The sequence below is a fragment of the Macaca thibetana genome, chromosome 9 (genome assembly GCF_024542745.1).
Source record: "Macaca thibetana thibetana isolate TM-01 chromosome 9, ASM2454274v1, whole genome shotgun sequence".
NCBI classification, from domain to species: Eukaryota; Metazoa; Chordata; class Mammalia; order Primates; family Cercopithecidae; genus Macaca; species Macaca thibetana.
Window position 1 is genome coordinate 108655941 of NC_065586.1, and position 25498 is coordinate 108681438.

Below are 25498 nucleotides of genomic sequence, written 5' to 3' on the forward strand. Positions count from 1 at the left end.
CACATACACACATGCATCAGTTTTTATCCATTCATAGCCATGATTAGCTTATAAATCTGGCAACCTGAATAGATCTAATGTATGATCATTATGGTTATATAAAAAAAAATTAACAACAAGCATCTCAATGGAGTAAAGAAAGTTTGGAAGCTGAGGATTTGAAGAAAATCCTCTAATTTCCCCATCAGATAAATATAAAAGAGGTATATATAATGACTCTAAATTTAGTTCACAGTCTAAAGCACTGTGTGTTAAAATATCAACTTCAATCTACATAGCGCCATATATTTAGGAACAAATCCACAATTTTGTCCATCTATGTAAATGGAGAAACATGTGTCTCTTGTTTCTTAGTGTTGCCTCCAGTTGTCTGAAAACTAGAAGTGCTGTTTAGTATTCTGGCTTAGTAGCATATGTTGTTCTATATAGCATCTTGTTGCACATCCAAAATTGTGGATCATTTTCTTACAAATAAAGTTCCTGTTTTAAAATTTCTATATGCAAGAATCAAAGGAGCAAATGGATTTTTGAAATGATTGCATTTTATAAAAAATAAATACAAATAGGGCACATAGATCTATGCAAGTATCTCATGTATCTGTCTCTGCTGAAACAGAAAAGATCCAGTTGGGTATGGTCTACGTACTTTTCTCAGTATTTTGGAGTAAGATTCGTTGTGGCCATATACAACGTGAGTCTCCTTTTAAAAACAAAAAAGTGGATGGTCCATACGCGAGTGTTGGAAATCTGTCTATGGTAGTGGTTCCTATAATGGAAAATTCGCTAAAAATTAACTGTAATGGGTTATGAGCCCCCCGCCCCATGTTAGGGCATACGAAGGCATTTTTTTTTTAAGGCAAAAAAAGAACATTGTAGACGGCCGTCTGATTTTTTCCCCCCTTTTTCTTTTTCAGAGGGCACATCTGCTCGATAACACAGAGAGGCTGGAAAGGTCATCTCGGAGACTAGAGGCTGGATACCAAATAGCAGTGGAAACCGGTAAGAATTCTGAGAGTGAGCAAATTGTCTTGCTTATGCACAGCAGTCTTCACAACACATGACATTTCAGGGAAACTTCAAAGGAGTAGCAGAGACAGCAGCCCGAGATGTGGTTTACATATTGGGGAGACAATTGGGAGCTTATTTGCGCTTATCTTTTTTCAAGTTAAAAGGCATGACATCTACTGAAAACAGTTCCTGAGGTTTAAAAGTATACATCTGAAAAGAGATGGAATACTTTGTCTAAATTCTACATTTGTCTTAATATGCAGTTACATGTTGTCAGTTTACCCACCCGCAATGATTGCTAGCACATGGTGCAGTCTCCAGTTGTTTGCTCCTTTACGTTTTATTCACATATGTAAAAATTAACATTTTAATCAATCTAAATCATGTGAACTAGGGACAAAGAAATAACAATACCTACTTTACTTTGCACATTTGTCCTGGTGTTGGAAATGATTCCTAATAATCCTGTTTTAAAAATAAATCATGAATAGAGCCTATAATCAGATACAAAAATTATGAAAAAGTCGTAGCAAGGAGTAAGGCTCATGTTCATGATAATCTTATTAGCATTAGTTAATGCTCTTCAAACTTTTGGTTTGAATTAACCTCAGTTATTAATTTCAGAAAACATAATCTTAGTACGACTTCTAAAATTAGTCTACTTAAAATGAACATGCTTTTTTATTATAAATGTTTCATGCAATGACTGTTTGTCTCCAGAGTAAATAAATATCCATTAATACCTTATTAGTCATCAGTTTCTTATTATTACTCTACCCTTTTTATTTTGTTTTGTCAAGCATAGATTGTAAATAATCTATTTTGTATATTTTGGATAGCTCTTACCCAATGTGTAAACCACAAAAATATGTAATCCACAATATTTTTATCAATTTTTAAAAATTTAGAGTCACAGAAATGTTTATTTTGTAAGAGCAAGTATGATGAAAATGATTCCAAATAATTTCTTTTATGAATGGCCAGTGTTTTTCTTGTCCTGTGTTCATGGCTGCCCTATATTGGTTGGTTAATATGATGAATTCTAGGCAACCAAATAGGAATAATACAAACAACTTTTGCATTATATTAATAGTGAAAAAACTAAAGAAAACCACAAACCTTTCCAGATTTAATAGTTATGGACAGCCCTTCGCCCTGAGGTAATTGATAGATTGGCTTTCTGCCCTGATTGGAATAAAAGCCAGCTTTTGTGCGTTCTTTTTGTTTGGGAGCTCACCTTTAGAGGTGACTGTTCTTGGAAAGAGTGTGAATAATGGAAAGAGCCTTGAACATGAGGTCAGAGGACCAGGCTTGGGTTCTAGCTCTTGTTTGTGTGACCTTGAGGAGATCACGTAACCTCGCTGAGCCTCAGTTTCTTCTTCAATAACATGGAAATAATATTGCCTATCTCCGAACATTCTTAAGAAAAAATGGTACATGTAAAAATGTTTTATATACCAAAGAACACATGTACAAATATAAATGTTATTATTATTGTGTGGTCATTGATGATCTACAGGCATTTATCTTTATCTCCTAGCAGATAACTTTTATTATGATTGAAATTTATAAATAGTAAAGGAATAGGAAACAAAATGTGTTACTTTGACAATCCTTGGGGAACATAGCACTGTGTCTGTGGAATCTGACCATAATCACAGGGCCCTTCCTTGACAAAACATCCATTGGTCAGCCTCCTTCCACATGGGGCTGGTTCATGCTCAGGGGGTCTTCTCCATGTGACCGTGATCGCAAGGCTTGCTTTGGTTGATTGGGCTACGTAGTTGCATGTCTTTTTCTTCTTTCACTACGCTATTCGTATAGCTCCCTCTCAAAGCTGAAAGAAGATCGCAGATACCAAATGACTGTGTATTGATCAAGGTTATATACTTGAATGGGATTTGATGGTTATTATTTTTGGTGTGTGCTAAAACATAACATCCACATCAAACTATCAACATAACCAACATGGAAATGTCAACCTAAGAGTGTCCCATCAGCCTACCTCAGTCCCTTTGGACTTTTTAGTAAAGTACTATGGTATTGACTATGAAGTGTTATAAAATTAGATGTTGACTTGTCATATAAGGCTTGGGAACTTCTCGCAGAATACAAGACCAAGTCTGGGAGAATGGATAAGAATGGGCTTTGTGGAAGTAAAGACAGATGTGGCTCAGCCTGTGCATAGACGGGGGTCATCATTGCTAATTTACTTTTGTGGATGAATTTGGAAGTGGAGTGGGAAATGAGAAGGCAGGGACAAAGCATTTTTCCTGCTCTTTCTACTTACTGAAGTAATGGGACGGAATACACTGGGGTGGGCACCATATTGTTTCTGTATTTCCTGCTTCCCTACTGGTCCTCAGCCGAGTCATGGCTTGTCAATCCATAGCTCTGTATTTTGATTGTGCTGTAAATTTAGGATACTTATCATTTGTTAAAGTATCAGAACAGCATCTTTGGAAAGGAAAAACTTTCAGCACTTATTGATGTCTTCTTCTTAAAGACTATGGAATGCAAGGAGGAAGAGAGGTGGAAGAGCTAGTATAACTTTTGAAACAGCACAAAAGAGGGAAATGGATTCCAAGTATTGATCTGAGAGCCAGTTCTAGACCACAACGGTTTTCACCAGTGCACTGCAAAATGAGAAGATGAGTAGAACATAGTGAATTTCTCATAAAGCATATTTTATTAATTCACAAGGCTACACTTATTTGGAAGATGATGTTTGTCCTATTTTGGAGTATAAAGGAAAGTTGTAATATGATTGAAATAGTAGGTAGAAGTTATTTTTTTTTCCTTTACTTAGAAGAATAACAAAATTGGCATCCCTGTTTTAGGCCTTCAATTTTTTTTTCAAATTTTTACTTGACCACAAAATTGGTAACTATGGCCTGATATACTGAATTAGAGAGAGAAAAAAACCGCATCATCTGTCCATGTCATTAATCAGCTGTGTGACTTTGAGAAATCATTTAACCTCTCTGCAAGTGTTCTTATATTTGCAAAATGGAAACTGTCAACCAGATTCTGTGTATCCCTTAAGGTTGTTATGAAGTAAAATAAGGTCATATATATTTAGGGGCTTAGAAACTAAAGAGAGCTCTGTTAAAGTCATCATTTTTAGAAACCACGATCAGCAGAAGTGGTTAACTTTCAGAATCATTGGCAAAGATTTCAACAAAAATCCGTAAACTTTTCTATTCATTAACTTGATGAGTGTAATTGGCAAATACTATAAAAGAAAGTTATGTAGAAAATAGAATGGAGTAGAGTAGAATAGAATGCACGTTATAGGGTCTTCCTAACAAATAATGAAATCCATTGTCTAAAATTCTTGAATCATTTTTGATATCTTATTTGGTCATATAGGCAGTCATTTTCTCTTCTGGAACTCAGCAGAGGGTCACATGTCCGCAGTGTGCTGGGTCTGAGAAAAGGCACATGATTATTCCCAAGTGCTGTTCACACCCTGATATGCACAGAGTTTAATACCAATCAAGTTTGTTTCAGGGATCCTTTCTTATTTGAGAAAATTGATGAAGCAACAAGTTAATTGACAGAACACTACACTGGTTGCCTGAACCATTGGCTTGATCCAGTGTGGCATTGCTTTTAAGTTCTTGTCCTAGAATCTGTGAATAAAAAGCAGCTCTTTCTTTTCTTTTTTTTTTTTTGTTACTATTAATAGTCAGATATGACTTTTAGCTGTGGAGATATCCATTTGGTTTGAGGTCAGGGACTTAATACTCAAAATTCTGGGTCATCTGCCCTTTGTTCTGAAATTACGATTCTTGTTTTCTCTGAAGTAAATATCCCAGAATTAACAATAGGCACAAAACTAATGGGAGCTGTATTATTAAGAAAGAAACAGGCTGAAAGAGAAATTGTACAAGGGCAGAAATGCAAGGCTCACTCTCTGCTTTTAATATGTAAGCAGGTAACTTAAGACCCTCCCAACTGTCCCACCGGTACTGTAGATGGGCCCCTGTGCACCTGGCAGTGCATCTCTGGAACTGTGAGAGTTTGTCTACACTCAGCAGCCTCGCATCCTTGAATCACAATCTGTACCACTTGTGATGACCTTGCTCCCCCATCCCTGGGCACCAAGCCTTACAAGTTGTCACCCTTTCAGTAGTCACTGCAGGCCACCTGGCCCTGACTTCCCAGGTGGCCACTGATCTCTTCACCACAGGGAGCTAACCTTCTGCCGGCCTTCATGTCGCGAAGAAGAGGGGCTCCAGCCTTCACCCAGGGCCTTGTGTGTCCTGATGACTGAACATATGTAGAAATAATACAATGTTTATTGAACATTTAATATGGGCCACACACTGTTTTCCATACTTTATATTCATTCTCTCTTTAATCCTCACCACAAACCTATGTAGTAATTATCCTTTCGTCACTTTAAAGATGAGAAAACAAGATAGAGATTAACTAATTAGGTCCACACTTACAAACCTAGGATTCTCCTAATGCTATCCCTCCCCGCTACCCCCACCCCATGATAGGCCCCAGTGTGTGATGTTTCCCACCCTGTGTCCAAGTGTTCTCATTGTTCAATTCCCACCTGTGAGTGAGAACATGCGGTGTTTGGTTTTGTGTCCTTGCAATAGTTTGCTCAGAATGATGGTTTCCAGCTTCATCCATGTCCCTACAAAGGACATTAACTCATCCTTTTTTATGGTTGCATAGTATTCCATGGTGTATATGTGCCACATTTTCTTAATCCAGTTTATCATTGACGGACATATGGGTTGGTTCCAAGTCTTTGCTATTGTGAATAGTGCCGCAATAAACATACGTGTGCATGTGTCTTTATAGTAGCATGATTTATAATCCTTTGGGTATATACCCAGTAATGGGATGGCTGGGTCAAATGGTATTTCTAGTTCTAGATCCTTGAGGAATCGCCACACTGTCTTCCACAATGGTTGAACTAGTTTACAGTCCCACCAACAGTGTAAAAGTGTTCCTATTTTTCCACATCCTCTCCAGCACCTGTTGTTTCCTGACTTTTTAATGATCACTATTCTAACTGGTGTGAGATGGTATCTCATTGTGGTTTTGATTTGCATTTCTCTGATGGCCAGTGATGATGAGCATTTTTTCATGTGTCTGTTGGCTGCATAAATGTCCTCTTTTGAGAAGTGACTGTTCATATCCTTCGCCCACTTTTTGATGGGGTTGTTTGATTTTTTTTTTTTTTTTTTGTAAATTTGTTTAAGTTCTTTGTAGATTCTGGATATTAGCCCTTTGTCAAATAGGTAGATTGCAAAAATTTTCTCCCATTCTGTAGGTTGCCTGTTCACTGATGGTAGTTTCTTTTGCTGTGCAGAAGCTCTTTAGCTTAATTAGATCCCATTTGTCAATTCTGGCTTTGTTGCCATTGCTTTTGGTGTTTTAGTCATGAAGTCCTTGCCCATGCCTATGTTCTGAATAGTATTGCCTAGGTTTTCTTCTAGGGTTTTTATGGTTTTAGGTCTAACATTTAAGTCTCTAATCCATCTTGAATTAATTTTTGTATAAGATGGAAGGAAGGGATCCAGTTTCAGCTTTCTACATATGGCTAGCCAGTTTTCCCAGCACCATTTATTAAATGTGGAATCCTTTCCCCATTTCTTGTTTTTGTCAGGTTTGTCAAAGATCAGATGGTTGTAGATGTGTGGTATTATTTCTGAGGACTCTGTTCTGTCCATTGATCTATATCTCTGTTTTGGTACCAGTACCATGCTGTTTTGGTTGCCTTAGCCTTGTAGTATAGTTTGAAGTCAGGTAGCGTGATGCCTCCAGCTTTGTTCTTTTTGCTTAGGATTGTCTTGGCAATGCGGGCTCTTTTTTGGTTCCATATAAACTTTAAAGTAGTTTTTCCAATTCTGTGAAGAAAGTCATTGGTAGCTTGATGGGGATGGCATTTGAGATGGAGTCTCGCTTTGTTGCCTAGGCTGGAGTGCCATGATGCAGTCTTGGCTCACTGCAATGTCTGCCTCCTGGGTTCAAGTGATTCTCCTACCTCAGCCTCCTGAGTAGCTGGGATTACAGGCATCCACCACTACACCCAGCTAATTTTTGTATTTTTAGTAGAGACAGGGTTTCACCGTATTAAGTGATCCACCCACCTTGGCCTCCCAAAGTGCTGGGATTACAGGTGTGAGCCACCATGCCCGGCCAAGACAGACATTTCTTAAGTTAATAATGGACAAGACCATTTTGAATAGTGGTTAATGATGCAAGGTATTCAAGAGTAACTGCACCAGCCTGCACAACATTGCAAGACCCCCACCTCCAAAAAAAAGAATAACTGATAAAGGCTACCTTACGTTGGCTAGTCAGGAAAGATCTCCCAGAGAAGAACCCTGTAAGCTGAGCCTTGAATAGTACCAAGATGCCGTCAGTAAGCTGGGACAGATGATTCCAAGAAGAGGGAAGAGCAAGCAGAAAGGCTCTGGAACTAGAATGTGCTCGGGATGTTCAGGCAACAGAAAGAAGACCAGTACAGCTGGGGTGAAGTGAGCCAGGGGGCATGGAGCATGATTAGGGCAGAGTCAGGTGGGGCAGATTGTGTGGGGCCATGGGACATGGAAGGGGTCTGGATTTTATTCTGAGTAGGGTGTGACAGTCATGGAGGACTTTCATCAGGCAAGCGACCTGATCTAAACTGTGGAGAACAGGGATTGGAGGGGTGGCAGAGCAGAGGTGGAAATGAGGAGACGTGTTAGGAAGTTTAGTATAGTAATCCAAGATTTGGTCCTTTTATCAACTGAACTTGCCGACAGAGGAATTTGGTCATGAAGATGCAGGAGAAATTACAAGCTGGCTTAAAAGGCATTCAAGAACAAAGAGCTTGAAATTTATCGTTAGTTCTTTAACAACTGGCGTGTGTTTCCAAATATTCTTTTGTAAGGCTATCCCCCAAAAAAATGGGGACTTATTAATCTTTGCGTCTTGTAGGGACAAATGGACAGTGGCCAGTCCCATCAGGCTGGCAGTAATGGACATTTGTGATTATAAATCTGGGCTGAAAACCAAGTTTATGATAATATTTTACATGAACAATTATGATAATGATACTTATTTCCTAGAGTTCAAGAAAGGCACAATAAAATAATTTATATGTTTGTAAATTATCTCACAAAACTATGGTATTTTTTTCTGTCTAATCATTTTCAGGTAAGTTCTGAGTTTATACATACATTGTCATTTTGTTCAATTTTGCATCAATCTAAAGAGGAAATGGGTTAGTTTCTTGCTACTCTAAGTGGGGTCCAGAACCAGCAACAGTGACATCCTCTGGGAGCTTGTTAAAAATGCACGGTCTTGGGCCCCACATCGGATCTACTGGATCAGAATTTGCATTTTAACAAGATCAGCTGTGATTTGTATGCACATTAAAGTTGAGTTAAATGCTTACTTTCCAGTGCTAGTATTTAGTCTGTGTTTATTCAAACTGGATAAATGTCATTTCATTGAATCTCATGTCTGTGTGTGTGCGTGTGCGTGTTTGCACATATATGTGTGTATTTTGCATGTATATGTGTATGTATGCAAAAATTTGACCGGGTGTGTGTGTGTGTGTGTGTGTGTGTGTGTATTTTGCATATATATGTGTGTATGTATGTATGTATGTGTATGTGTGTATATACATGTATGTGTGTGTGTCTGTGTGTGTGTATATATATATATATGCAAAAATCTGGCCAGGTAGCTAACTATAGTTAATATGTACACTCCTGGCCAGGCATGGTGGCTCACACCTGTAATCCAAAGCAATTTGAGAAGCTGAGACTGCTTGAAGTCAGGAATTTGAGACCAACCTTGGCAACATAGTGAGAACCCCCTCTCTATAAAAAATTAATTAAATTTTACGAATGTATACTCCCTATGAAATAATTAATATGGCTATGTCTGTTAATTTAATTATTGGTGGCACTGGATATGAGGGATGGTCTTTTTAGGAGCTGTAATAATTATCTGTCTTGCCTCAGGAACATGTGAGTAGGCATTACTTGGCAGCTAGAATAGCTAGTAAAGCATCCAGTAACCCAAAAGGGACTAATTATACACCTTTATTTTTGTCAAAACGCATTTTATCTCTATATTTAACACTACTTACTTTCTTTTTTTAAAAAAAAAAAAAAGCATATTCATCACAATTTCCTATATATCTTGTTTCATTAGGGAAATGCAAAAATAGACTTTCTGAGTAAGAATAATAGCAATGCCGTGTGTTTTCAAGTTCCTTGCATAAAAGAAAATACTTTCTACCCAAACCTTATTTGTTGCAGAATTGATAGAGTGGATTCTTTCCATTTCTGTTTGAGGGTTTCCTTGGGAGTTCTGTTTCTTTTCTATGAAGGTTATCTCTTTTTAAAAAATAAAAATATGGATTTCTCTTCAATTTCAGTATTTCTATGCCATGTTATTGTTATCTAATTTTAAACTGCAGGCCGGGAGCAGTGGCTTACACTTATAATTCCAGCACTTCGACAGGCCAAGGCAGGCAGATCACTTGAACCCAGGAGTTCGACACCAGCTTGGGCAACGTGGTGAAACCCCATGTCCAAAAAAAATACAAAAATTAACTGTTCGTAATGTCATGCGCCTGTAGTCCCAGCTACTTCGGAGGCTGAGGTGGGAGGATGGCTTGAGCCCACAAGGTCAAGGCTGCAGTAAGCAAGCTGTGATTGCGCCATTGTACTCCAGCCCAGGTAACAGGGTGAGCCCTTGTCTCAAAAAATAATAGTCCAGGTGTGGTGGCTCATGCCTGTAATCCCAGCACTTTGGGAGGCCAAGGAGAGCGGATCACTTGAGGTCAGGAGTTCGAGACCAGCCTGACCAACATGGCAAAACCCCGTCTCTACTAAAAATACAAAAATTAGTTGGGGGTGGTGGTACATGCTCGTAATCCCAGCTACTGGTGAGGCTGAGGCAGGAGAATCACTTGAACCCAGGAGGTGGAGGTTGCAGTGAGCCGAGACTGTGCCACTGCCCTCCAGCCTGGGCAACAGAGGGAGACTCTGTCTCAATAATAATAATAATAATTTTAAGCTGCAGACATTCCCCATTATAGAAATATACTTCCACTGACCTGTTTTATATGATGTGTTCAGTTTATGTGTGCCCTTTATGCTTATTTGATCAAAATTTGAATTCATTTGACCTAATAGAGTTAGCCACAGAAAGATATGGAGTATTTTTTCTTTTAGAAAACAAATAATTTTTAGATTATGGCATTTTAATGGGAATTAGATAATTCATGTACACCACTTTTTTTTTCTTTTACTTTACCTAGCTCTTTTTAAAGAATTTGTAAAGGAAAAACGATCAACAGCAGTATAAGCTTACTTTTTTTCTTTTTTCTCTTTTTTAATATGCTTACCCAGGCTTGCACTTTTAGAAAATCAACTAAAATGTGCTTCATGTTTAAAACTTTTTAAAGAAGCTGAACAAATGCATTTAAATTTTGAGGTGCCTTTTTAATATATTTATTTGTTTCCAAGTCTTGACTGAACTACTGATAGAGTTTTCCTAAGTTGTCTCATTATATGGAGATTTTGCGGTATAAAAGCACAGTACTGCGACTTGATCGCCTTCTGTCTTTTGGTTCTTGACATTGTCTTTCCACTCACCTTATTATTTTAATCAACTCAGTATAGAACTCATTCAGAAATTTGAGTGGAAATACCTGTTGAGGCAGTTTTTATCAAACTCAGAGCCAGTCACTTTTTTTTTTGTTTTTGTTTTTTCTCATTAAACTTTTTTAACGGGTCTCTAAATTCTGTGACAGATTTTTGGTCAAGTTGTTTCCATTAAAAAGTACTGATTTTTAAAACTAATAGCTTAAGACTGCCACACGCAAAAAAAGAAAACCAAAGTGGTCCACAAAACATTCTCCTTTCCTTCTGAAGGCTTTACGATGCATTGTTACGATTCATTAACCAGTCTTTCACTACTAAACTTAAATGGCCAGTTGAAACAAATAGTTCTGAGACTGTTCGTTCTTCCACCACTGATTAAGACCAGGGTGGCAGGTATTATTTATTGAATAATGAATACAATAATATTCATTTAGTCTTCTGAGCTTTCTGGGCAGACTTGGTGACTTTGCCAGCTCCAGCAGCCTTCTTGTCCACTGCTTTGATGACACCCGTAGCAACTGTCTGTCTCATATCACGAACAGCAAAGGGACCCAGAGGTGGATAGTCTGAGAAGCTCTCAACACACGTGGGCTTGCCAGGAACCATATCAACAATGGCAGCATCACCAGACTTTAAGAATTTAGGGCCATCTTCCAGCTTTTTACCGGAACGACGATCAATCACTTTTTAAAAAATCATTTTAGAAGTTTCTTCACATCCACTGACATTTTCTTCTACTTCTACCTCCTCCTCATAATTATATCTTTCTTTCTTCTCTTCTTCTCCTTCCCTCCCCTCCCGCCTTCTCTTCGAGAAATATTTTGAGTGTTCACTGTGCCAGGTAAAATGTAACATCTCCTGTAGCAGATTATCAGAGCTTAAATTCCGCCCCCCACCCCGCCTCCCATTTACTGATGAGTCATTTTTAATACTCCTGAGAAAATAGACCCAAAAAGTATTCACTGCATGTTCCTTTCCCTCAGAGCTGTTATCTGTTAAGGTAGAAGAATATATTTCTGATTCTGTCCTATTGGTGAAAGTGGTATAAGATTGTATGAAAAAAAGTAAATGTTATATTTCACTTATTCAACAGGGTGTCATTGAGCCCTACTGAGTGTCAGGTGCTGCAGAGATGCGGAGCTAGGGCCAGTAAGATAACACAGTCCTGGTCTGGGCTATCTGACTAGAGAATGTTATGTCCATAAACACTGATTCAGATTATTAGCTGAAGTAATTTTGTTTAAGTACAGGTTGGAATTTAGAAAGGCACTATGGTGTCCAAATTATTGCAAAAATAACAAATTAACATTTTATGTTATTCTCCCTTATAGGGACAGAAGATAGGATTCTACAGTTAGGTTGATATTAACTACCTTTTATCGAACCACAAATATTTTAGAGAAAAAATTTTCTGTAGAAATGTTAAACTTTTTGACAGAGAAAGTTCTCTCTCTAGAAAAAGTTTCTCTATTCATTATTTTGGACAGTGGAAGGATACCTCTGCTTGAATAGGTATTTTTTTAATGCTGAGAAGAATTACTTGACCAGGTCCTATGAATTTTTAAAAGTCTGTCCAGTTCAGTTGTAGAATCATCATTTCTAATGTGCAGTTATCATTTACCTTACAATTTCAAGCCTATTAAATTCTGATATCTCAAAAAGCTGTGATTCTCTACTGAAAAGAATCGAGGAGGTTATCATTTGGGCAAAGCTCTTAAAGAGTATTTTCAAGTTGTGCTTATATATACTTTGTGAGGTCCTCTGAGATATTGGTGAGCTCCATGGTGGTAAGAAAAGAATGTCATTTAAACCCTGTTTGGAGAACCTTCTCCTTAGGTGGTCCAAGGGAATTCATAGGGTTCATTTTTAATCTATTAAAAAGTATTATACTCATCTTTAAAGGCGACTTCCCCATAATGCCTATATCACTTTTCCAGTTGGTTTGTAAGATACACGTGGAGCCATTCTTACTCTGTTGCATCTCTGTGAGTTGAGAAAAAGAATGAAGACTACAGCAGATTGTGAAAATGACAATTTACTTTCAAATATTACAGTGAAGCTTATGACCTTGTTGCACTGTACTTATAGAACTTTCTTTGGGATTTTTTTTTTAATCAAGTTTATTTTCCCTTTGAGTCTGACTTCTAGTGCCAGAAGGTTTTTTTCTTTTCTTTTTTTTTTTTTTTTTTTTTCAGCAGTGTTTATGTATTTAACAGAATTTTTTTGAGATGGGTGCTACAGAATTTTCACAGCATGGGTTTGCATTGGACTAAGACTTTGTGTACGACTTATATCAAGTGGAAAACTTGATGGGCATGGGCTTTAAAAATGGCTTTTTTGTGTGTGCTCTATATTTGAAGCTTTCGTCTGTATTTCCTGTTGGGCTACAGTGTTTTCCAACATTGCCGCAAGAGAACAAAGTAAACATTAAAAAATAATTTTTTATTGAAGAATATGTTTTTCCAAGTAAAGTCCTTATCAAAGAGACTGTCGTGGTGGGTCATCATTCACATATGGCACTGTGTTGCCCTTCTGTATCTTAAGATTTAAGTGTGAAGTCATAGTTAAATAAACTATCTATTTATTTAGAGAGAGGAAGAAACCATCTTAAAGCCAGAAAAGGAAAAACGCTTTTTGGAAACTGTTCCTTTTGGAGGATAAAGAAAGAAAGCACATTGTTGAGTAGCAGTCCTACCATTACCCTCCATGTTGCTAATTTAACTATAATCAATCGTCTAAGCTCCTGGTCTACATTAAAAGGTTGATATTTGTGTATATAAAATACCTTCACAGTGGAGCTATTTTTTTTTTAATTTCCATTTTCAAAGTTGTTTGCAATATATGAAACTTAAATAGAGCTCAGTGGAACCTTAACATTTTGTTCAGCAAACAATTATTAGGCCCTAAGAAATTAGGATTGGATTCATTGGATGTGGATTGGACTTCTATTGATCTCTGCTATAGCAAGAAAAATACTGCCTTACATTATTATTATTTTTAGCAAATTTTGCATTTGGAATTAAGGTGGAGGAGAAATTCAGGCCACCTGAAAGGGAAAATAGATTTCATATCATTTAGGAAGGAACAAATCCTGGCACTGTCCTTGGCTCTTAGAATATAAATTTCCTTTAATAAGCTGGAATATCTTGACAAAATGCTCATGGCGAAAATAAATAGCTGTAGATTCTAATAATAAATACAATTAGTGTTTTTAAGGAGGGTAGAGGAAGTAATTAAGTCTATTTCATTATGTCGGGGAAAGACTTGGGAAAGATGGGCCTTATGAAATACATAAGGAGAGGAGGAAGGAGAAGTAAGTAAACTGAGCAAAGTCAGGCTTTGGGGCAAATACATGGCTTATGAGAATTCCCGGGGGGTGTCCTATGGCATAGCTAACATTCATCTTTTAACATTCCTCATTCAATAATTTTTACTTAAAATTGATAACATTTATTTTTAAAACATTTTCCATCAAACTTGTTATTATTTCAGAGTAACCATCCCAATTAACCCATTCATTAATAGTCAGATATGTAATTATTTAATATATTATGGAGGTTTTTAATGCTTTAAATCATAAATGTTGGTAATTGTTAATGTATTATGTGCTAAAAATAACAATGGTACCACAGACGATAACATTGTGTATTCTGCTTTGAAATTTTCAGACTACTTTTACATCTGTTAACTCATCGTATCAATCAATAAATTACCTTATCTGAAATGGAAATTATTTGTTCAAGCTGAGTACACTGATCCCCTGAATATTTCCCCAAATGCCATCTACTTTCACCAACCAGAATGTGTATTATGTTTTATTTGGTTTCATGAAGAAATAAGTACTTTTTGTTTCCCTCTTTCTCGTTGGCGTATCTTTGAATTATCTATGTAATGTTCAATACTCTGTGCAGACTGTTGATGATTAGGACCTGTTCGTTTGAAACCAACAAACCAACCAACCAACAAACAAACTCTGTCCTAAGAAGGCTACACAAATTTAAAGGATGCACCAGTTTTTCTCACTAGTGTTAGCATAGGACTTTTACAGACATCCAAATTTTTCATGTAGGTGAGTCAAAGAGATTGACTGGAGTGACTTTGTTAATGTAAAAAGAGACCTTAAAGAATTAAAAAAAAAAAAAAAAAAAAAAAAAAAAAACCACTGACTCTAAAAGGTAAGCATGAAGATGGACCAAGTATCTTATTGCCTCACTGATATTGCCTGCCAGCTGTGAATTTTCTTACTACAATGAATCCCCTCATTTTTATTGCTGTGTGCAAGGTACAGTGTTTCATTTTTCTTCCTACTTGGGCTTCCTGTAGAATGCACACCCCATATAGTTCTTTAAATTCATACTGTTGTGAGAACAAGTACGTCTTTCTCTTCTCTCTTTTGTTAACTGTAAGCCTTGTGGAGCAACAGTTCTTTCGTGCCCTCTGTAAGTTGCTGGCCTCTGCTCAAATTAAACACTGTAAGATTATCAGCAGGTTACAAAGGTGTAGTGTATCTCTCTCTTCTGCATTTTTGTATAAGGTTGTCTTGATCTGAAAAATGCTAACAAATTCAAACGAACTAATCGTCTCATATCCACCCCTTGTAAATTGGGACTTTGTGTCTTCTACATAAAAAGTAGGGAGAACACACGTACAATTTCTGCTCTCCTTTGAGGATTTAAAAAAAAAGTTACGCATATAAAATGCACAGAAATTATTTTTTAATCCAAGTGCCAAGTCAGATCACCTCTCTTTCACCTGCAGTGAAGCAGAATGGAATGTGCCTGGAGCTTTGCTACGAGACAGACTCAGGTTCAAATCTTGGGCCTGCCACTTAATAACTGTAAGACCTTAGACAAGTTCCTTAGCCTTTCTGAGTCTTAGTTTTCAAATGTATAAAAATCCTCGGAGATCTTCTATATGGAGGTTGTCATGAGAGGTAAATGTGGTAAACGATATAAAACATCCAACACAGTGGTGATCCATAAATGTTAGTTTCCATTTGTACTGATTTGCATAGTAACACTAGCTGCTATAACAAATAAACCCCAGTCACCCCAGTGGCTTGATACAGTGATGTTAATTTCTCACTCTTGAAACTGTGTAATGCAAGCTTCCAAGTGAGCGGACAGCCCTTTCAGGTAGTTATTCAGAAATCTAGGCTTCAGCTATCTTTTGGCTCTGCCCTGCCCCGGGGCTTTGGTGTCCTTTACGTTTAGCCAGCAGCTAGACAAAGAGAATGGAGAAGGCATACCCACTTTTCAAGCTCCACATTAATTCTACCTGTGTTCCACTGTCAGGAACAGTTGAATGGTGCTACTTAGATGCAGGGGGACTGGGAAATACAGTTCCAACTAAATGACCACTTTCTAATCATAACTTTGTACTAAGAAAGAGGGAGAACAATATAGGTGGGTTGGGGCCGTTTATCTATCTCTGCATAGTATTTATTTATTGCCTACTTCACTGCCTCATACATCATCAATTAAGACCCTAGCTATTAACAGTACAATGGGCAGAAGTGAAGGGATAGATGACTTACAGACCAGGTCAGTAGTTGTAATCTTCTAGTTTTTGTGGCAAATGAGACTATTTCTCTCTTTTCTATATTAATAGATATAGTAAGGAGTCCGATATCATCTGCTTTCTTTTCTACTAGGCATTTATCTTTATTCACTTTTCAAATTTGTATTCCTTAGATCTGTAACAAAAAATAATTCTGCTCTGTGTGTTTTTATCTAAGTGATGACAATAGTTGTAAGTTCGCAAATTTATGTTTATAATTTCTAAAGCATATGCTAAAAGTACACTTACACTGCACACTGTCACAGCCCAGAGGAACTTAAGGAAACTTAACATAATGCAAGTCCTGGATGGAATCCTGGAACAGAAAAAGAACATTGTGCAAAAACCAAGGAAATATGAATAAATTTATTGATTTTAGTTAATAATAATGTATCAATATTGGTTTGTTAATTGTGACACATGTACCATAGTAATGTAAGTGATAATGGGGGAAACTGGATGTAGAGTAAATGGAAACTCTGTACCAGAGCATAATTTTTTTTGTAAATCTAAAGCTATTCTGAAATTAAAAGTTGATTTCAACAAAAGGACATTGCAATCATGGTAGTCTTCGTATTTATTGAGTACCCATTGTGTAATATCATCATTGTTGCAAACCTGGCTTGTCTTTTTTAATTTTTTATTACAATTGTAGAAAATTTGTCCCTTCTGGTAACTATAAGGCCTTATGTCTATTTAAAAGCACCTTGCCCAGGTTTGGGCACTAGTAAATGCTCTAAGAATATTTGCTGCTTCTTTCTTTCCTCCCACTCTCTACCTCTCCCTAAGTGCTTCTAGTAATTACAAAAACAACAATATGAACTTTTACTTCACTACTGAAAGGATGAGGCTAATCAGTCATTTAATTTGATGACTCCAGGAAGTATTAGATGTATATGGGGACGTGGTCCCAACGTTCATGTGGTCTATCCCCATCTTCAAGATGCGTAAGAATGAATAGACCATTTTACCAATTAGAAGAATGAGAGTTAATATTCTTTTCTTTTTCATTCTAGAAAAACAAGAGCGTATTATGATAATAATAGAAATGGTAACATAAGAATAAGGAGATTATAGATTTTTTTCTCTATTCTGAATTTTCTAAACTGTTAGTATTTAATTTTACAGTTAAAAAAGAATTTTCTCTATATTTAAATAAGTGCCTAAAATCTATTCTTGAAAAATTATTTCACATCTTAGTTTTCCAAATATATATGCATACACACACAACATACACAGAGACACGGGGTGTGGGTGGGGGGAGATTCCATATGTCAATATCATGAGGAAGCCAAAGGCTGGTGAAACATAATTTTTACTTAACGTTTGTTTCTCCTTATTTAACTGCCTGAATTATGTAGTAGTAGGATTTATGTCTAACGTTCAATATCTCTGGAAATTCTACAGTAACAGACTTTTAAAACTCTTTCTATGTATGCTTTTAACTTCCTTGGCCTATTCCTTTGGATTATTCTGGCTTCATAATGGTGATTTCCTGATTTCTCTAAACACAGTTGTACCCATTTCAGCAATATTTATATGTGAAAGAAAGTGGAAATTAGAATCCAGATTCGTTGACCCTTGAGATCTTATATTGACCTTAGTAGGTATTAACTTTTTAGATCAATAAACAGCTGTTATTGACCTCTAAGAAAAGTCAATATCTGCTTGTTAATTTGCAGCTTGAAAATGTTATACATTTTGTTCTTCATTATTACCCTACTTGTTTCAGCCTTTTAAAAAAATGTCTCTATTGTTTCCGCTCGAGATCATCATGTCTAGATCAACATTTTAGTTTTGGTGTTTAAGGAGATAATCATTGGACATGGTGGTCATTTATCAGTGCTCCATTTTAGTTTCTTACAAAATTGCAACTGTCTGAGATTCATACTGTACAGAAAAGTGAAATATACTTAATTGTACTTGATTTACTATTGTTATTAATGTTTGAGAAACAATTTTAAGTAATCTATATAGCTCATGGCAAGAATATTCTGACATGTATATATGAGAAATGAAAAGAAAGTTAAATTGGAAACATGTGGTCTGAAAAGAGATTAATAATGTTTTGCTTTTCTGTGTATAAATGGAAATAATCTGTGTAAATTGAGGTTTAGCACACACTTCTCATGTGGATAAACATTTAAAGCTTTTAGGTAAGGACTTCTGTGGGTCTGAATCTTAGAAGCCTGTGATTCTAAAGTTTTATTAAGTGTTTAAGTTTTAAGTATTGATGGAGAAGTCACTTTTCACATCATCGTTTTGTATATTAACATGGAAATGTCAAGTTTTGCATAACTTGAAATGTCTCAGAATTGCCTATTGCTGAAATTCAAATGTCAGAACAATACTTCTGCACATATATGACTCTGATATTTCAACTCTAAAAACCTCATAAATGATTCAGTATCAGTTTGGCCTTGTTATGATGTAACTTTTAAAAGAGGCAGAATGATTTAAATCTGTTCTAGAAAATGGTGGTCTCATTCAGTGTAGACATCAAACATGAATCTCTCAACCCATTAATGCTCATTAATTTTTTTATTATGTTACCATTTTGGCAAAGAATTTAAGTTTTCATGAGGACTCTAAGTATTTTGCACCATTGTAAAAATGAAGCTATTTCTTTGTGAGCAACAGGATTGGCTTATATCTTACCCTAATTTGTGGTATTAATTGTTTTAGAGGGCTCAATACTTTTTGTAAAAGAAGATTTTTTTGTTTTTCAAGCGGTGAATGCCTTCTAGGACATAAATGATATATAGAGACCAAAAGGCCTGTAGAAATAAACCTTCTACTATTAATTTACTCTTCCAAATTTTGCATGGCATCTATATATTTAAAATTAAAAGTTTTACAGCTGGAATGAGCCTTGGAGATAAGAAACCTGACTTTGTCATTTTGCGCAGAGAAGTGAGTCTTGATGTCTAGTCCCCTTTGTTACTAGCTTTAAATTTTTTATTTGAAAATCTGAATATTGTTAACTGTTACTGATATATTAACAGTTTGAATAAAATAACTTTACTAGTCCCATATTTTTATATTAAGTATTTTTTTTCTTATGGAAGAAAAGCTTTCCACAGGGGAACTTTATTACTTGAAGAATCTTATTTTCATACATATTCTTAATAGCCTCTTTTACTTTCTCTTCTAGGATATAAAGTTTTGATAATTAAAATTTGTCAACATTTCAATATGATAAAATTGATATGTTTAGTGGCCTGCTATTCCAGAAACTTTTAAAAATGCCATTAGGGTCATAACTTGGAGTGTGTACCTTGGCATGTTTAATTTTTCCTCTGCTTAGAGATTAGTGGAAAATAAGCTCTGTAAATTAAATTTTATTGCAAAATTATCTTCCGATGTTCAGCAGTAAAGATAATATTGAGTGATAAGGCTGGAGTGGATTTTATATAAAGCAATTACAGCATGAAGACCACAATCTGAAGGAAAATATTGCTCAGGATTTCCTATAATCTGTAGAAACGTCATTTTGGAATGTGTTTAAAATTACCTCATTTTGTGCAGGTGATTATAATACTTAAGGTATATCGCAGTTTGAAAGCAGCATTACTGAATAATTTTAAGGACCATTTATATATGGTGGGAGGAACAGATTATATATATATTCACACTTGGACAATTGTTACCTTTTCAAAATGTTTCTCCGCTACTGGAGATTTTTTGTAAAGCTTGCTTTCTCCAGTGAGCCCATCTCTCTCTTTAGATAACTGCATACAAAAGGTGGGATCAAAATGCCCACTGTGTATTTTACTCTCACCCTGGCATGTGTAAAGGAGGACTTCTGCTCCAGGGCTCCACCATGTAGATGAAGAAGCACCTGGTGTTTTAATAACTTCATTTACACCACAACTCTTGAATTTAGCCTTTACATAGCAATTAGAAACAGATAAGAACAAAGATACCGTTCTTGAATGAGGTAGAAAAGGCTTGGTTTGAAAGGACTTCCTGCAAATAAAATTGAAGAAGAAAATATGCATGCACATGTGTCTGTAGCCACCCACCCCTCAACTCCTGTTCGTGTGTGTTTCCTGGACTTGCATTCTTCATTCCCCAAAAATCAAGGCACCTTTAGTGAATGTCTAGTCTGAGCAAGTCAGTGTCTCTAAGTACCAGAATGATGGAGACAGAGAAATCACAGTGTATGGCAGTGTCAGGACTGGGCTTCAACCCAAGGAAGTGAAAATCCAATAGTATTATACAGTAGAAATTGTTAAAAGAATCTGTTTCCTAATGGGCAGAGGATCCTGTCATCCTTTAATTTTTTTTTAAAAAAGGCATCCCCTTTAATAAATAATCATGTAAAAGGGAAAAATCCTCTGATTTGAGAAGAAGTTATTTTTTACTTCTTTACACGGAGCTGGGAAAAGACAGCTTACTGATTCAGTGTGCATAAATACTTATCATAGACTTACTGTGTAGCCATTACTTTAGGCAATTCATCCAGCTAAATAGCCTCTAATGCTATCATGAATGAAGACTATAGCGGTTTATCAAGATGAAAATAGCCCATTAAGAATTGATCTGAACCAGTTTAGAGAAGCAGAGCCTGAGACCTGGCCTGTGCAGCTTTGGCTAGTAAAAGTTCACTTGGTGCTGGGCATATACCAGCTCCACAGGCCCCAACTTTATTAGTGTGGAGATAAGCTGATTAGGTCTTGTCAATCAAAGGTGCCCATATCTCAATTGAGAGACACACACTCTCTCTCGATTTTTCTTTAAGCATTGAAGCAGGCAACAAAGAAAGAGATGTGTGGTATGCATCCCTACGGTTGTCACCATGCAGGGTGCAAGGGTCCTGTGATGATGTGGTGACTGTATTAAAGAGTACATCAATTTGTTTTAAAGTGTTTTGATTTTTTATGGTGGCATTAAGAGAGAGAACATTGTGGTTGCAGCTTTACTAGAAAGCAAAGAGTTCTAGAAGAAGAAAAAAAAAGTGTTTCTTTGAAGCCTACCAGGGCTTTGAATCTTGCTGTGCCAATGGGCGCTTAAGTGCTCCCATAACTGGCAACCTCAGATCCACCATCAGCTTAGGAACTACCATCCTCTCCAAATTATTCATTTAAAGGAATAGGAAAAATTGTGTAAATTGACCTAAGCAATATTAATGATGATTGACCGCAAGTTTTTCTTTCTTTAAGAGATTTCAGATTTTGCATGAACATATAACACATGTTGGTTACACTCATGTGCACTGATTCTGTTGTAAAGAACAGAGATACTTCTAAATTGTGCCCAAGTACAGATTGGCAACATTGCTGCATTTAATTGTTTTATACATAATAATGAATGCTTTACTTTGTATATCTGGAAAATAAACCTGACTAATAAATATAGGCTGTCAAAGTATAATTCTGTAGGGCTTCAGCTTGAGACCTCATCATCTCGTCAGTATTGAGAAAAAGGTAGAGCGATGGTGTAGGGGGAAAACCTGGCCTTTTGTTCTTTACATCTGAAGTTTGCTCACTGCAGGCCTCCTTCCCACTTCAAATGCAACAACAGAAAGGAGGCCTTCCTCTTCTTCCCTCACCCTACATGCACCCCCCAGTGCTGCCATGCTGCACAGCCACGTTTCCACAGTGGATTATCTCTTTATCAGCTATTCTTCCCTTCACTCCATCCATTTTTCACGAACCAATCAGGCAGCCCTCTTAGGAAAGACTGGTGCTTACTACAATAAAATGTTAATTCTGTACGCACAGAGCCACACAGCCATTCTAGATGTTGCTTGTGACAGAAAAGCATTCATGTACCCCAGACATGAAGAATACCTGTATTGGCTGTCTTATGAGAAAAAATTGGGGGAAATAAAGTTATGATGGGTAGCAGTTACTGAAATGGAAAAGGCATTCTATTCTTTACAGTGCTGACCAGCCAGAGTGGCCACACACGTGTGTGGGGATGTACTCATGGGTACCTAAAAACATGCATCCTGCTTTTAAGGCATCTGAGATAGTAAAAACTAGTTTGTCACTTGTAGTTCTCACTGACCCAGATGGGGTAATTGCACTGCTGAGTCTGGTCCACTAAGTGTATGATCTTGAAAGGCCTTCTGACTCTAGAAAGATCAGGGTGAGCGATGCTTAGTAATGGGTGTACTTTAATATATAAAGATTTTCTACTCAGGATTCTCTGCTTGGAGATATTTTATTACTGGATTATCTTAATAGTGATAGGTCTTTAGAGTACTTACTATGGTTTTTTTTAAATAAGAAAACATGTCATATGCAACTTTCCAGAAATATCTTTTTAAAAAAGTATTGATGCATTCGCATGTGAAAGGAACTTGGCTAAGCTCCTTCTCGTGGTTTAGTTTCTAGTTTAACGTTATGTCTTCAGAGAAGACTCCCCTGACCACTCTTTCTAAAGCTTCCCCTGAATCTTACCCAGCCCCTTCCTCATAACGTTAATTGGAAGGAGTAATCCATTACCCATTTTTTGCTTGCCTTCTCCAAAAGAATGTAAGCTTCCTGAGCGGCATTTTGTTGAATGATTGAAAGAAATGGGCAGCTATATTCCTTTACTGCAAATAGAAGTGCTTTTATTTTTATTTATTTATTAATTTTTTTGAGATGGAGTCTCCCTCTATCGCCAGTCTGGAGTGCAGTGGCATGATTTCGGCTCACTGCAACTTTTGCCTCCAGGGTTCAGGCGATTCTCCTGCTACAGCCTCCCGAGTAGCTGGGAGTACAGGCGCGCGCCCCCACGCCTAACTAATTTTTGTATTTTTAGTAGAGACGGGGTTTCACCACGTTGGCCAGGATGCTATCTCTTGACCTCGTGATCTGCCCACATTGGCCTCCCAAAGTGCTGGGATTACAGGCGTGAGCCACCGCACTTGGCCAGAAGTGCTTATTTCAAAAAGTTTCGCACTTACCTTTAGTATTATAATAATTATAGCCATTTCCCATCCCAGACCGCTTTTAAGAAGATTTAGTGTGGTTCTGTGACATTTTAGAATTAATCTTTGTCTCTTATTGTTTTGAAATTCTTAATACATTCAAGTGGTTCTCTCAAAAAAAGAATATTGTGCTTTATTCGGTGAAGTTATAATTGAGAAAAGTATACTCAAGTTAGTCTACAATGCAAACTAGTGTATACTCATTAATAAGCATTTGGTGGTAAAGATTTTAAGCCAATAATGAATCTGGGTTCCCTTTTTAATTTGCTGCATGCTTTAGTTATTGAGCTTTGTTTCTTTTCCACTATTTACCCATTCCAATTTCATAAGTTTACTTTGGTAATTGTTTTTAGGCTATAAAATTAATAGTGAAAATTAGGTTGCAGTGTGATCATGTTGCTTTATCATGAATTGGAGTATAATGTTTGTTTTGCTGAAATTTTGTAACAAGGAGTAGGCAGAAATGGTGGGACTAGGGACATTTACTTGTAGTGTCTTTGTGTAAATCTCAGTTTTCCACTTTATTATATGATAAGTAAAACACATAACCATTTATCTTTGGTTGCCTATAAGGATACAACAAATAATTAACATGAAGCTGTAAGCATCATCAGTTCATAACAATGATTTCTGAAAACTGTTTACTTTTTGTTTAAATTTGGAAGTTTAACTCAAATGAGAAAAAGATATTTTAACATGGTTCTCAGATCACTGATAACTGAAAAATTCTATTAGAATAATATAGGAACTCACACCACAAAATAGATCATGCTGACAGTCAGCACTTGAAAAAAACATTCTGGAAAAAAGTCTTTAAAGAGACTTTAGGGAGACCCTAGAAATATATGGAAGAATATTGCAAACTAAAGGCTGTTGTCTTCTCTTTCCCTCTCAGAAAGAGATTTTTATAAATAAAGAAATACTTTTCTGAGTTGCTTTTATCATCAACATTTCACTCCCCGAAAATTAAAAAATCTGTCATCAAACTCCTACCAGAATTTACCAGTTCCACCTGATGTTCTTAGCCCCTGAGACACAACTTTTTTTATTTCATAAAAGCCAAAGGAGTATTCTGAGTCCTTTGATGAACTTCCCTTCAGAAAAAATAAAATAAAATAAAATAATGGCAAATGCCTATTTTTCTGCTTCTCAAATGACCTTTCCAGTACTCGTCATATATTCCTGAGTTACCGCTGGTTTATCGGGAGCAAACAGGCAGATACAACTTACGACACTGCAGGTTTAAAGTATCATCATCCAGAAACAATGATGTTTTATTATTTAAAAACAGTCTATATTTTTTCATATTCTTCCTTTAAGCCTTAATGTTTGTCCGAGAATTAAAGGGCCACACTCTTCTGTTTCTATGTGTTTACCTTGCAGTTCTGCTTGGCAAATGTTTATTTCTGGAAGTAAGTATGAAATGTCAGTATATTTAGGATAATTAAGTCAATATTACTCCAGTTTGCTTTGTTTTTAGAGTGCTATATTTTCCCAAGTAATAAATTCCAGGTAACTTCCAGAAATGGAAGGATTTAGAAAGTAATATTATCTTTGTGTGTGTATGTGTGTGTGTGCGCGCGCGCGCGTGTGTGTATATACACACTCATATATAACTATATAAAATAGATTTTCTTTTATGACAACATCTGAGTGTCTCTTGATTTAGATAGTTTTATCATAGCAATCACATGTTGTGGGGAGTTCTTTTGTACCATTAATAATAACTAAAACACAATCCTCTTCCTAAAGGAGAGAAAGAGAGAGAAGAGGGAAAAGGTGGAATTTGAAAAGGGGGAAAAATCTGTTCCTATTCCTTCCCTGAGGCTGAACTGTTTATCACTCTATCCTCATTCGATAAAAGTGAATTTTATAATAAAATTTTCCCTAATCGGGCACTGTCAGTGGAGGTGTCTTATCGCTGAGAGGAAAATGACACCGATCCTATCGGAAAACAGAAACGATGTCACCACGTTCCCAATCACAGCTCTTCAGCCCCCATATCTACCTTCTCCACAAACACCAAGCAGTGCTTTTTTCATAAGAACATCAAAACCCAGCAAAGTCATTAAAATTGCACCCGCGTAGAGTTGCAGGGACCAGCCGTACTAGCACAAAATGGGATGTGGGAAAACAGACTCTCTAAATGTGCTAATTCCATTGTCACGTGTTTACGGCTTAATTTTATTCAGTTAAAAAAGCCACACATTGCAATAAATTGGCATTATCTTCTGTGACACCAGAAGACACAGTTGGTTCAAGGATTTAGAGGGTCACTGGCAACAGTATATAGTATTACAGACAAAGTATTTTTACGCTTGAACTACGGTAGCTAAGGTACAATCCCCAGTTAAGACTGCAAACAAAG

At 36.6% G+C, this 25498-nt stretch overlaps 1 protein-coding gene across 11 annotated transcripts in view; it reads left to right on the forward strand.

Moving 5' to 3' along the window:
• VTI1A (vesicle transport through interaction with t-SNAREs 1A) overlaps positions 1–25498 on the forward strand; it is a 500904-nt gene that overhangs the window by 90080 nt on the left and 385326 nt on the right. For all 11 annotated transcript variants that reach the window (XR_007728823.1, XR_007728822.1, XR_007728824.1 and 8 more), the window contains one exon: positions 915–999. Coding sequence is in view for 8 of the 11 variants with exons in the window: in XM_050804418.1 (XP_050660375.1) it covers positions 915–999 (85 nt within the window). In the remaining 3 variants the exon portion in view is untranslated. The remainder of the gene's footprint in view (positions 1–914; positions 1000–25498) is intronic.